The sequence below is a fragment of the Oncorhynchus keta genome, chromosome 15 (genome assembly GCF_023373465.1).
Source record: "Oncorhynchus keta strain PuntledgeMale-10-30-2019 chromosome 15, Oket_V2, whole genome shotgun sequence".
NCBI lineage: Eukaryota > Metazoa > Chordata > Actinopteri > Salmoniformes > Salmonidae > Oncorhynchus > Oncorhynchus keta.
Window position 1 is genome coordinate 13,817,926 of NC_068435.1, and position 13,214 is coordinate 13,831,139.

General features: G+C 41.1%; 1 protein-coding gene across 3 annotated transcripts; it reads right to left on the reverse strand.

Annotated features, from left to right (window-relative positions):
• Nucleotides 1-1,357: 1,357 nt before the first annotated feature.
• On the reverse strand, nucleotides 1,358-7,059 carry LOC118394457 (B-cell lymphoma 6 protein homolog). Of its 3 annotated transcripts, none has more exons than XM_035787656.1 (8): nucleotides 6,944-7,059; nucleotides 4,979-5,150; nucleotides 4,643-4,864; nucleotides 3,465-4,465; nucleotides 3,186-3,353; nucleotides 2,892-3,022; nucleotides 2,673-2,810; nucleotides 1,358-2,416 (listed from the first exon to the last, which is right to left on the reverse strand). In XM_035787656.1, exons 1-8 carry the CDS (start codon nucleotides 6,972-6,974, stop codon nucleotides 2,273-2,275), a joined length of 2,007 nt encoding a protein of 668 aa, XP_035643549.1. In that variant the 5' UTR covers nucleotides 6,975-7,059; the 3' UTR covers nucleotides 1,358-2,272. The 3 variants fall into 3 exon arrangements, 2 of the variants coding, with proteins under 2 accessions (XP_035643549.1, XP_035643548.1); XM_035787655.2 differs by lacking the exon at nucleotides 6,944-7,059 and adding an exon at nucleotides 6,047-6,899; XR_004827773.2 differs by lacking the exon at nucleotides 6,944-7,059 and adding an exon at nucleotides 6,047-6,902 and having other exon boundaries at nucleotides 2,267-2,416; nucleotides 2,673-2,806.
• Between the last annotated feature and the right edge of the window lie 6,155 nt (nucleotides 7,060-13,214).

The window sequence follows — 13,214 nt, forward strand, 5'->3', positions numbered from 1 at the left end:
CAAAGTCTTCCTGGAACAATATAATTCTTCCTCACTGAGATTTTGATATCTGTAACTATATTTACGACCTATTTATTTTGTTTCTGCCACAAGCCATAAACGGTTATTGTGCTGTCAGTGAAAAACTTTGCCATACAGACCAAACTCATGTCACAGAAATGATTCAACATCGTTTACATTCCTTATTATTTCAGCCAAGCTTGCTTGTGTGTTATAGTTTCATTTGATGAGAATTTCATTATGCAATTAAATATATAAACAGCCAGCAGAGTAAGTATTATGTGGCAGTGGGCAGTTACACTGTACCTACCCATGGAACTCTACATTGTAGATACTGGTCTGTACAGATAGGAATCACTCCCATGTCAGTCAACCAATAAGCCAGCAGAGGGCAGACTGACTACTATTGATTGGCCAGTGTTGAGAAATGCCACGTCGTCGCCATTCTTACTTTATTAGTTATTTTAGTTTTTCATGTAAATGTCCACTTTTAAAGTGTCACATTCACATACTATTCAGTGAATTAGTTATTTGAATTACATATTGTGATTCCTTGACTCTCTAGCATACCACCACTTCTGTTATTTGTGTTCAAGGAAAATGTCCATTGACTGAGTGTTCTTCATAAACGTGTCATTATTTTTTGCTTCTTCAACTGTGTGGCCAAATATTAACAGAATATATCCAAATGAACTGTATTTAGTCAAAACAAAATGAAAGCAGTGTTGTCTATCTGTAAATGATCAAGGACACCCCCCCACCCCCACCACAGGGATGCTGGCCCATGTTGGCTCCAATGATTCTCACAGCTGTGTGAAGTTGGCTGAACGTTCTTCAGGTGGTGGACCATTCTTGATACACACAGGAAACTGTTGAGCATGAAAAACCCAGGAGCGCTGCAGTTCTTGACACAATCCAGTCACTTCAATTTTTGTCTTGCCTATTCCCTCTGAATGGCACATGTGCACAAATGTCTCAAGGGTTAAACATCCTTCTTTAACCTGTCTCCTCCCCTTCATCTACACTGATTGAAGTGGATTTAACAAGTGACATAAATAAGGGATCGTAGCTTTCACCTGGATTCTCCTGGTCAGTTATGTTATGGAAAGAGCAGGTGTCCTGAATGTTGTGTACACTCAGTGTGTGTTCTGTCTCATACTGTGGTTAATCCTCTGGGGAAGTTGATGGTATTGTATTGTCATCTGATGCCTTTGAGTGTGTCATTCTATGGTTGATGCAAACCTACACTGACTATAAGACCATTATATGATTACGGGATAGAAGATAGTAATTTATAATTAGTGTTGTTATGTAATTTATAATTAGTGTTATGTGCATTTTCACATTGACAAATGTATATTTTCATAATACATTCCTTTAATTATATTTCACATAAAGCTCTGCAGTTTACAAAGACAAATGTTGATAACATTCCTGAGGACTTGTAGCTTGAGACCTGGTGTACTTACAGCTTGTGGGCTTGAGACAAAAAGCAGACAAAACAAATACAGTACAAAGTGCTGACGTGGGACATTGTGCTAATGAACAGAAAATCTGACAACTCAGTGTAAAGCACCTTGAATACATTGCGTATTGCATGTCTATGTATCCGTGTCGGATAATATATTATTTTGACCAAACGACAGATTCAATGACAATCTTTCACTAGGTAGAAAGACATAAAAAACATCTGTACCTTAGTAATGCAGACATATACTCTGCCAGCAGAGGGAAATCTGGGTAGGTAGTACATTATATATTCACAATATTAAGATAAGAAACTACAAAGAACTGGGTAATATATTATCTATTGTCCAGCTGAACATGCCCCCATATACTATCTATAACAGAACTGTACCAATGTAACAGTGTTTCTCAATATGAATGAAAGTGTGTCGTACAGTTTTCTAGAAGACGACTGTCGTTCAACTGAAAACATTCAGGAAAAAAGTTGTACTTAACTGAAAACATTAAGAAAACATTATTACCCGAAAGTAATTCATATTACAAAATTCAAATTTTCAAAATGTATATTCCAATACAGGACATTTCACGAGATCTTAAAACACATTTATACACCGTACACATTAGATTTATATACAAACACAGAGTAAAAGGGCTATAAACGATATGAAATATTCACATTTGGAGGAAACCTGTCTGCCAGTGCCAACAAACACAACAATCACTGACAGCGTGGTACTATGACAACGTGTTCCTAAAACAACGTAAAAATTGCCAGCAAATCACACTCCATCGTCCCAGTGTCCATTTAGCAGGCCTTGGCCAAGCCAATGAGCATGTCCTTGTTCGCCTGGCGGTACTGAGCCTTAGTGTTGGTGACCGCGCCGTGCTTCTGACGGAGATGCAGCCTCAACTGGCTCTTGTGGCGAAAGTGAAGGTCACATTTCTCGCACTGAGGAAGAAAAAGAATGAACGCAATGAGTCACTAATTGAATCAAACTGCCTCTCAATGGGTTCATTCATACATTAAACGCAGGATTAGCAGGAGGACAAAGGCTATAGCCACTATGCATTTAAGCGGAGGCCCTGGGTCCTCAGTTTAGGCTATTGATAGGCAGTCACAGGAAGCCAGGAATGGGATTAGAGGAAGCAGTCCAAATTAACCAGATAAACACTGGGCCATGTGAAGGGAAAGACAAGGTTCTTACGTGGTATGGCTTTTCTCCTGTGTGGATCCGTAAGTGGCTCTTGAGGGTCTGAAGATGGCGGAAGTGCGTCCCACAGATCTCACAGGGATAAGGCTTCTCCCCTGTATGGATCAGCACATGGGCCCGGAGGTGAGCTACCTAGGAACGAAATACATAATTATATATGAATGATATATTTGTCCTTCATGAGTGAATGACAGCTCATAGCGGTTTCCTCACCTGTACGAAACAAGAGCCACACGTTTCACACTTGTACGGCTTCTCTCCCGAGTGGATGCGGGTGTGGGTCTTGAGGTTGGCCGGCCGGTTGAACTGAGCGCCACAGATGTTACAGCGGTATGGTTTCTCCCCTGGAATACAAGAGGCATAAAGAAACCATGACACTGATGCCACCCAGAACCCTGTAAATACACTGTTCTTAGTCATACTATTAGATCCCACTTCTGAAGACAACATAATGACCTTATTAGTTTGACAGGACAGATATGAGTTAAGATGTAACAGAAGTCTTACCAGTGTGGACAGTCTTGTGGCTGGCAAGGTTCCCTTTGTAACGGAATGCAGCCTGGCATCGGTCACACTTGTATGGCTTATCAGCATGGACCTGGAGCATGTGTCCTTTCAGGGAGTCCGCTTCCGCAAACTTTGCGTCGCACTCGTTGCAGAAGTAGGAACCATTCTCTGCAACGGAAGCATTGAGATTTAGTCAATGAAAAGTGTAACAGCATGAATGGAACTATACTGCGTCAACATTTATTGAAATGGCCCCACTCATTGAAACACACTACTCACCACCACTTGAGTCGGAGTACTCAGAGTGCAGCTCATTGGTGTCCTCCCCCGTGTAGGACCCAGGGGAGTGGGAACACACCTCCAGGTGCTGAGGGGCGTCCGTACCACAGGAGGAGCATCTCTGCTGCCGAACGCTGCGATGGCTGGCCTGTGGCACAAGGACCTCTTCCCAATGCTCGTTGACCATCTCTCCAGTCTGGAGTTCTTCAACAGATCCCTCTGATCCACTGGTCCTGTAGCGGCTCTGCGGAGGAGAGCAGTCCCCAGCCTCAACACTCCCTACCTGGGACTCATCCTCCTTCTCCCCAGAGGTCTGGTTCATAACGATAAACTTGTACTTCTTCCAGTTGCGGGCCTTGGGCTCCTGGGAGCAGCCGGATGGCTGGGTCAGGGACGGGACTGTGTTCCTGCTGCAGCCACTGGACTCAGTGGGGGAGTTGGGTTGGCAGTCAGAACGAAGAGGGCTCTGAGGACTGCAGATCACCCCTTTGGTGCAGCCTGGGGACAGGCTGAGAGAGCTGGGCTGTGAGTGCTGGTTCCTGTCCTCCTCCATGGGGGAGGCCCCTCTGTGTTCATGCCCCTGGAGGCTCCCAAGTGGCCCCGTCTGATGGCTGGAGCAGGGGAGAGGGCAGATGGTCGTAACTGAGGAGGATGAGGAGTCGGATGACAAAGGGTGGTGTATGATGGTGGTCTCTGTGCGATTCAAGGTAGAGCAGAGTTTCTGAAAGATGGCACCGCCTTTGGGAATGTCACTGACATTGCAGGCATCTGACATTTTTCTGATGGGGATGTGTTTTCCGTGGACGTGATGGGAGCTACCTGAAGCATTGATACCACTGAATACACTGGGGCAGTAGCTCCTCCAGTCTCTGAGGGGAGATATGGATGTGTGACTGGGGCTGGTCACCACCCTATCCAGAACCCTGAAAGCACGGAGGTCCTGAGAGAGATGCATCGGGCTGGCCAGTACCTCCTCTCTCTGCAGACTCACAGACTGCTCTCTAAAAGGGAAGGAAGTAAGGAACAGCAACCATTTAGTTCCAAACTGATACTATTCACATGGGAATAAGAACAATAGGGCCTGGAAATATTCCCAGAACTAACCAGGAAAGGTTCCATGTACTAGTAGGCTACAGACCAAGAATAAATAGATGAGCAATTATGCATTTTTTCCGTACCTGGACTTGATGAACCTGCGACAGGTGTCCACCACATGTTCCATCTGGAGGTAAGAGGCTGTGTTCATGGTAACCAGAACGAGGCTGTCCTTCAGGGTCAGGGTGGAGGTGTACATGAAGTCCAGCAGGATGGCAAAACCATCAGGGTCAACTTCAGGGTCCAAGCTGATGGCACTCAGGTTACTCTTCAGGGGGTCCGTGAATATGGAGTAAAAAAGGCCACTATCAAAAAAAATAAAAAATGTTCTGATTATGCCCCTTCTCTCACAATGACAATCCTACAGCACAAGAAGGATGATTGGCCTAAAAAAAAATGGTAGTTGGTCTGGAACGTACCTGCAAGCCACGAGGACCGTCTTGTGAGCGCAGAAGTGCTGACCGTAAATCTGGATAGTGACGTCCGTCAGGATATTTCTGCTGCGGAGGCGGTTGAAGTTGAGCAAAACATCACCGGCATGGCGGGTGAATTGAATGCAGCCATCTGCCAATGAGGCCATGATGTCAGAATCTGAGGAAACATGGGAAATACCTTGTAAATTATAGACAATCTGCCAGACACAGATTGTGAGAGTTGCAGGATGATTTTAACATAAATTAAGCAAAGTTGTTCCTTTTGATTTTATTTAAATATGTAATATTCTATATATGAGGACATGGCACTATCATTCTATTCCCATTGATGTTGGCAAGTCAGAAATATTCCCTCAATAGGTGGCGCCATTTCAAAGTCCAACAAAGTAAAAAATAATTAACGATGCTTCGAGGGTGACTGTTGTCGTTGTGTGCAGAAGGTCCCTGGTTCGCGCCCGGGTATGGGCGAGGGGACGGACGTAAAGTTGTACGGTTACATACAGACTGATATTACTAACCATGTCAACTACTATAGGGTATGCATTTTAGAGGCATTGAACTGGTGTTCATAACATAGTGACAAGCAATGATTGTTGTGGCCAGTGGGAAAGTAGACTTGTACAGGCTACAGTGAACAAGTTAGGCTATTTGTTTGTGCACATTGCAGGTTACATATTGCTGTTAGACCTACCAAAAACAATAAGCTTAAAAATAAAACATTTTTACTTTAAGAAATTGTGAGTTTTACTCTACTACAAATGTTTTACTATAGGCTACATTACTAAGAAACAGTTTGAGAAAAGCACACGTTTAAAATCAATTTCATCCGTTAATAGCCCGTAATAACATCTGCCCACGAATACAGACGGCACCTCAAGAGGAGCCCGAGTTTCGCGCTTGGAACGTGTCTCGCATTGAGTACATTCCGTCTTGGGTGCGCACAGATTAGGTTGCTTCTAAATAGGCTTCCTGCTTTTCGATAGGTCTAGAAGTGGAAAGCCACCTTGTTTAACCCATGACATTTCACACTGGTTAGACCCAATTTATTTTTACCTTGAAAAGAGTACTCCAAAAAAATGTGAATATGGCAAAGTAGACCTATGCGTAAAATAGGGTGTAGGATTTTCAAATGCATGTGCACATAGGCCTATACATTGCACTGAAGTTCCCTATAAGTTTAGTACAAAATTAATAGTCAGTTATTGATAATAAAATTCAATGAAAACAGATCAAGAATGTACATCTGCGTCAACATTTTGTTAGACTTGTTTTTGACTCACTACCGATCGTTAACGTTTTCGACAGTTTAGCAGTCGAAATCTACCAGCGAAATGAAAGCACCACAAGAGAGGAAAACAGTGCGCAAAGCTGGAAAGTAGTACGCAGTGATCTAACCAGACTGGCTCGCCCTGTTGCGCTACTTTTCTTGCTATTCGTTTACTGATATTTAACGACTATTACAGATAAATACTTTTAGAATATTAAATTCATACTACCGGGAAAGATTACTTTGATTAACTATATAACCCAAATGTAATCTTTCTGTACAGTAGGATAGGCTACAAACCAACTGCACATTAAGACTAATATATTATCTCGCGATAATATCTATCTATATATTCGATAAACCAACATGATCAAAAAGTGAGAGTATAGGCAATGAAAATATATATAGTTTCGCAATGAAAGACGAACTTCCGAGTACATTTCTCACATACATGCTGCTTAAGCAGAGGAGATACTAAACTACCTGACCATGCATCAAGCATAAACATCAGCAAAAAGTCTAGTAACTGCAGTCTAAGAAACCCCACTGTTCACAAAACGAAAGAAAACAAGTATTTTTAAGTATTTAAATTTGATCAATAAAGCCAATGAGCCACAACGCATGTCTACCACTACAAGTAACTTCTGGTATAATACTGTCAAATAATGGGGGGAAAAAATCACCTTGTAAAACTTTCCTGGAAACTTCGTGCATCACCAGTTCTGAGAATGCCGTTCTAAGAAACTCAAGGGCTTAATTCTCGGAATTCTACCAGAGGGCCATACCATTATCAAAACAGTGAGGATCGTACATGATGTTGTGGGTTTCGTTTTATCGTCATTACAGGAAATATATTTGGATATTCAATTCAGACAGTAAATTACACACAATATACTATTGATTCAGATTCGAAAATAAACGGTGATATGGATTTGAACTATGACAACTATTTTTATTCTTGCTCTATTCTCCCTCTAAAGTGGAACTGTCAAAATACAAGGTCACCTGACCATTATGTAGACCTCGAAGAATTTGAGCTCGTTCACGAGGCTAGACACGAGCACGGTCTGCGCATGAGCATTTGATCTATAAATCAGGCGATAGGTGGCTTGTTGTTAGATACTTGTTTTTACTTTTACGCGTAATCTTACCACTAATAATTGTGGACGAACATCGTCAGACCTGACTTTGTTGACTTCGTCACGTTCAGCTATCGACCTGGGATTTTAAAACATTTTCCGTGCGCTTTTGTGTAAAAGTGCGAGTGATTACATTAATTTTGTATTTTGGGGGACTCAATAATGAACGTTATAATCGTTGATGGTTGTGAAGAATATGTTGTGAAGAATTGCCTTTACAGAAATATCCACCTAAAGGCGTGCGCAAAACTCTTGCGCAAGAGCTCCAACGGCAGCAATGGTTTATGCGCTATAGTAATGCGCACGGCTCTGTGTGATTTATCTATGTATTATTGAATTATTTATTATTTACTTTATTTACTTAATCCTGGTTATTTACTGGTACTTTTACATGAGTTGTTGACATTATCCCCTTGCACCCTCAAATCATCCCTTTAAAGGACAACAGCCTGTCCAGTAGGCAGCTTGAACCACTAAATGAGGTGTGAACTTTCACCTGTGTTTATGCTATTTCATTCTATTCAACTCAGTGGAAGCTGCCGAGGGGAGGAAGGCTCATAGTAATTCCTGGAATGGAGTCAATTGAATGGTATCATTCACCAGACGTGCTACTTGTCAGACCTGCTGTTTTCAACTCTCTAGAGACAGCAGGAGCGGTAGAGATACTCTCAATGATCGGCTATGAAAAGCCAACTGACATTTACTCCTGATGTGCAGACCTGTTGCACCCTCGACAACTACTGTGATTATTATTATTTGACCCTGCTGGTCATTTATGAACATTTGAACATCTTGGCCATGTTCTATAATTTCCACCCGGCCCAGCCAGAAGAGGAATGGCCACCCCTCATAGCCTGGTTCCTCTCTACGTTTCGGCCTTTCTAGGGAGTTTTTCCTAGTCACCGTGCTTCTACCCCTACATTGCTATCTGTTTGGGGTTTTAGGCTGGGTTTCTGTACAGCACCTTGAGATATCAGCTGATGTAAGAAGGGCTCTATAAATACATTTGAATGGATTTGACCACGTGGAATCCACATTTGATACCATTCCATTGACTCTATTCCAGCCATTATTATTAGCCGTCCTCTCCTCAGCAGCCTCCACTGGTTGAACTTGAGTAGCCTAACCCATTAAGGTGCTAGGCAAAATGTTAACAAAGGTGATATTCTCATTGTGTAGCCCCCATCTGTAGTGAACCTTACTTGCTTGAAATCACTGTTTCGTAAGCTACAATATATACTTGAAATGAAGTAACATTGTGTGTGTGTGAGTGAGTCTGACTTTCAGATAGCACCTAATGCTGATTCAGAAGCTTTGCTCTTCGCAATATTATTTTTCTTCTCTGATGTTTGTTGTTGACGTGGAGCAGGCACGAAAACAGCAACGTTTTCTCTCTAAATCAGCTCTTGGACACCACATCCTCTAGATAAATCTCCAAATCTTCACATGTGTGACAACAGCAGCAACAACTGTGGCTTTTAGATCACGTTTGTCTAACTCAGTTGTCATTTTGAAATATGTTAACTTTATTAGTAATTGAAAGCCTTATTACATGTTTGGTTGAACAACATGCATTATGACACATTGTGACATAATGATAATAGAAGAAAAAAAAGAGTACAATAATGCTTATTGTAAAGTAAATGCTTGTTGTAAAGTAGTGCTTATTGGTATTTGTAAAGTAAAATACTAAAATTAATCTATTCGGATAAGCAAATAGACTAATAACAGGAAAATATTGACATATTTGTATACATTAAATACAATATAATTAATACATGAAATAACACATGGCCAACCCAAACATCCCATTATAAGATACTTACATACAATACTTACATACAATACAATAGTGCTTTTTTTAATCAGATATTTATGCTGTCTGTTTAAGCCAATATTGCCTCACTCCAGAATCTCAGAGATTTCATTTTTGGTCAAATGGAGAGAAACGAAGACCAAAGGGATGCCGAACATGCTTCCTCATTCTATAAAACAGAGCTAATTCAAGAAGCCATATGCAACATATGACACTGATGCAATTCTAGCTATGAGTTCTAAAACATTTGGGAAAAGCACTCTCTGGGTTGGCAATTTTATCTGCATTCTAGTCTATATTATGATTCTTGAGTAGGCTAATCTAGGATGGAGTGCGGTAACTAACCTTGGCAAGTTTGGCAAAACATCACAATGATGTGGCTGAGATGGTAGAGGAAATGTTATAGCCATGTAAAAGGTTCATTTCATAATGATGATTCTTGTTTCTTATTAAAAGAAACATTATTACTTACCATATCCTACCTGTAATTAAAGGGATAGTTCACTCAAATTACAAAATTACATATTGGTTTCCTTACCCTGTAAGCAGTCTATGGACAAGCTATGACAGCAATCCATGCTTTGGTTTCGTGTCCCTGGCACTGTTTCCAGATGCTAATGTTCTAGCATTTGTGGCACAAAACCCATTCAAGTCTTGAGACTGATATTAGCACTTTTCGCACATCATTTTCAAATCCTCTTTAAGTGACTAAGTGACCTTGTTGAGCTTCACAATCAATTTGAAATCATTTTGGATGATTTTTTAAAGCAAGTAACAGCAAAATATTAATTGTTACTACATACTTGCTTCGTTAATAACAAACACCAGCTGAAATGTTAAATTAAATGCTACTCTGTACGTAATAAATCAAGGGATTAAAACAATAATATTTTAATTAAAGCATTTGAAGTGGGAACATCTCCTCCAGCTGTTCTCAAACTTACATACATAAACAAAAGGTAAAGAGGTTTAGGCGACTATGGTAACTGATAGTTCTATTTCTAGGACGTGATGTCTCCTCCAAAGGCCTATGTTGTCCTCGCTTATCTTTAGTGGTTGAAACATCATGTGGTTTAATCATCTTAGCAGCATTCTATCGAGACTTTGATATAATTGAACATGGGCAAGAAGAAACCCATACATACACAGCTTGTGGTAAATACTTACTCAAGCAAAATACCAATAGTCAGGGTTTGTGAGGTTTCAAAGTCCCACTGGTGTGCAGTTGTTTTGTCTTCCTCCCACTCACCACAGTGACAGCGAGGCAGCCATCTTTCCTGAGAGCTGCAAGATGAAGCAGCAGGGTAGCCTAGTGGTTCGAGCGTTGGACTAGTAACTGCAAGGTTGCAAGTTCAAATCCCTGAGCTGACAAGGTACAAATCTGTCGTTCTGCTCCTGAACAGGCAGTTGACCCACTGTTCCTAGGCCGTCATTGAAAATAAGAATTTGTCTCAGACAACATAAGAGGAATCAGTCAATGTTGAGTGTGAGAAACTTATTTTTCTTAATGCTCATCAAAGTAGGGCTACTAGACAGCTAAAAATATGCAGTTTCCTGTATCTTGAAATCAATTATTGTTGGTGTTGTTTAGTGTCTATTTGAGGCATGATGTAAGAGGGTTGTAACACTGTTGGTATGTAAAAAAAAACATTAGCAGTTCAAAAGAGAAGCATGTTAAAGGATGAGGCTAGTTTTGTCTGCCACTAACCACATATCTTCTATCACAATGCAGGAAACATCTCATCATGACATTACATCATGCACATTATGTTCATACAAATAGAATATACAATGTGTTTATAATGGTCTTTTATGGTCATGGACTTAATGTAGTTTAGACAAGACAAAGTCTTTCTAAATTGGTTGTGACGTCAAGGAGAATGTTCAAGCACTTCAAGGTCATAGGTTCAGATTGACAAAAACACAAGGCAGCAAAATAAGATGTTAACAAAAAATGAGCATACTGTATATTTTACAACAAAATTCCATAGGCCCATCTCTGTTTTGATTAAATGAACATGTATAATTCTCCATAGACATTGTTGAGGGAGGCAAACACATTATTGCCTCAGGATATTCTGGATTAGGAACAACAGTACTAAAGTGACATAAAGCTACTAGTTACATGATGGTAAGAGAGTCGTGTATTTACCAGATTGACATGTCAAGACTTACAGCTCCTTCGGAAAGTATTCAGACCGATTGACTTTTTCAGTTCGTTACGTTACATCCTTATTCTAAAATGGATTTAAAAAGAAATCCTCATCAATCTACACACACTTTTTGGAAATGTTTGCAAATGTATAAAAACAAATTAAAAACCTTATTTACATAAGCATGGTGCATCCTGTTTCCATTGATTGCCCTTGAGATTTTTCTAAAACTTAATTGTGCCACCTGTGGTAAATTCAATTGATTGGACATGATTTAGAAAGGCACACGCCTATCTATATAAGTCCCCACAGTTGACAATGCATGTCAGAGCAAAAACCAAGCCATGAGGTCGAAGGAATTGTCCCTAGATCTCAGAGACAGGATTGTGTCGAGGCACAGATCTGGGGAAGGGTAGCGAAACATTTCTGCAGCATTGAAGGTCCCCAAGAACACAGTGGCCTATATTCTTAAATGGAAGAAGTTTGGAACCACCAAGACTCTTCCTAGAGCTGACCACCTAGCCAAACTGAGCGATCAGGGGAGAAGGGCCTTGGTCAGGGAGGTGACCAAGAACCCGATGGTCACTCTGACAGAGCTCCAGAGTTCCTTTATGGAGATGGGAGAACCTTCCAGAAGGACAACCATCTCTGCAGCACTCCACCAATCAGGCCTTTATGGTAGAGTGGCCAGACGGAAGCCACTCCTCAGTAAACGGCACATGACAGCCCGCTTGTAGTTTGCCAAAGTCACCTAAAGACTCTCAGACCATGAGAAACAAGATTCTCTGAAACAAGATTGAACTCTTTGGCTTGAATGCCAAGCGTCACATCTGGAGGAAACCTGACACCACCTCTAAGGTGAAGCATGGTGGTGGCATCATCATGCTGTGGGGATGTTTTTCAGCGGCAGTGGCTGGGAGACTAGTCAGGATTGAGGGAATAAAGAACGAAGTAGAGGACAGAGAGATCCTTGATGAAAACCTGCTCCAGAGTGCTCAGGACCTCAGACTGAGGTGAAGGTTCAACTTCCAACAGGACAACAACCCTAAGCACACAGCCAAGACAACGCAGGAGTGGCTTTGTGACAAGTCTCTGAATGTCCTTGAGTGGCCCAGCCAGAGCCCGGACTTGAACATCTCTGGAGAGACTTGAACATAGCCGTGCATCAACACTCCCCATCCAACCTGACAGACCTTGAGAGGATCTGCATAAAAGAATGGGAGAAACTCCCCAAATACAGGTGTGCCAAGCTTGTAACATCATACCCAGGCTGTAATTGCTGCCAAAGGTGCTTCAACAAAGTACTGAGTAAAGAGTCTGAACACTTATGTAAATGTGATGTTTCAGTTTATTTTTATATTTGCTAAAATATATTTTTAAAACTGTTTTTGCTTTGTCATTATGGGGTATTGTGTGTAGATTGTTGAGGGGAAAAAACAATTTAATCCACCTTAGAATGTAACATAACAAAATGTGGAAAAAGTCAAGGGGTCTGAATACTTTTTGAATGCACTGTATAGTCTGTTGTGTTGGTCTGAAAGTATATTTGTTTGAAACCAGTTTGAGCTCTGTGAGAGAGCTTCCCTGCTCCACCCTTGAACTGTAGATATTTGAAAGTATCTACATGCCCCATCTCACAAACTTTACCTAGGTGCATAGTTACCTGACAGGGGTCAAAGGTCATGTTTGCAAAACACCCACTCATTCATTACGGATAGTGTGAAGGTAAAAAAGTCCAAAGCTTCAGAGCAATGATTCTGCAGAGAATATTTAAACCTTACAAAATTGGCCAGGATGACAGAATTATTGCATACATTTGAAAGTGATATGTTGTTAAATTCTCTCA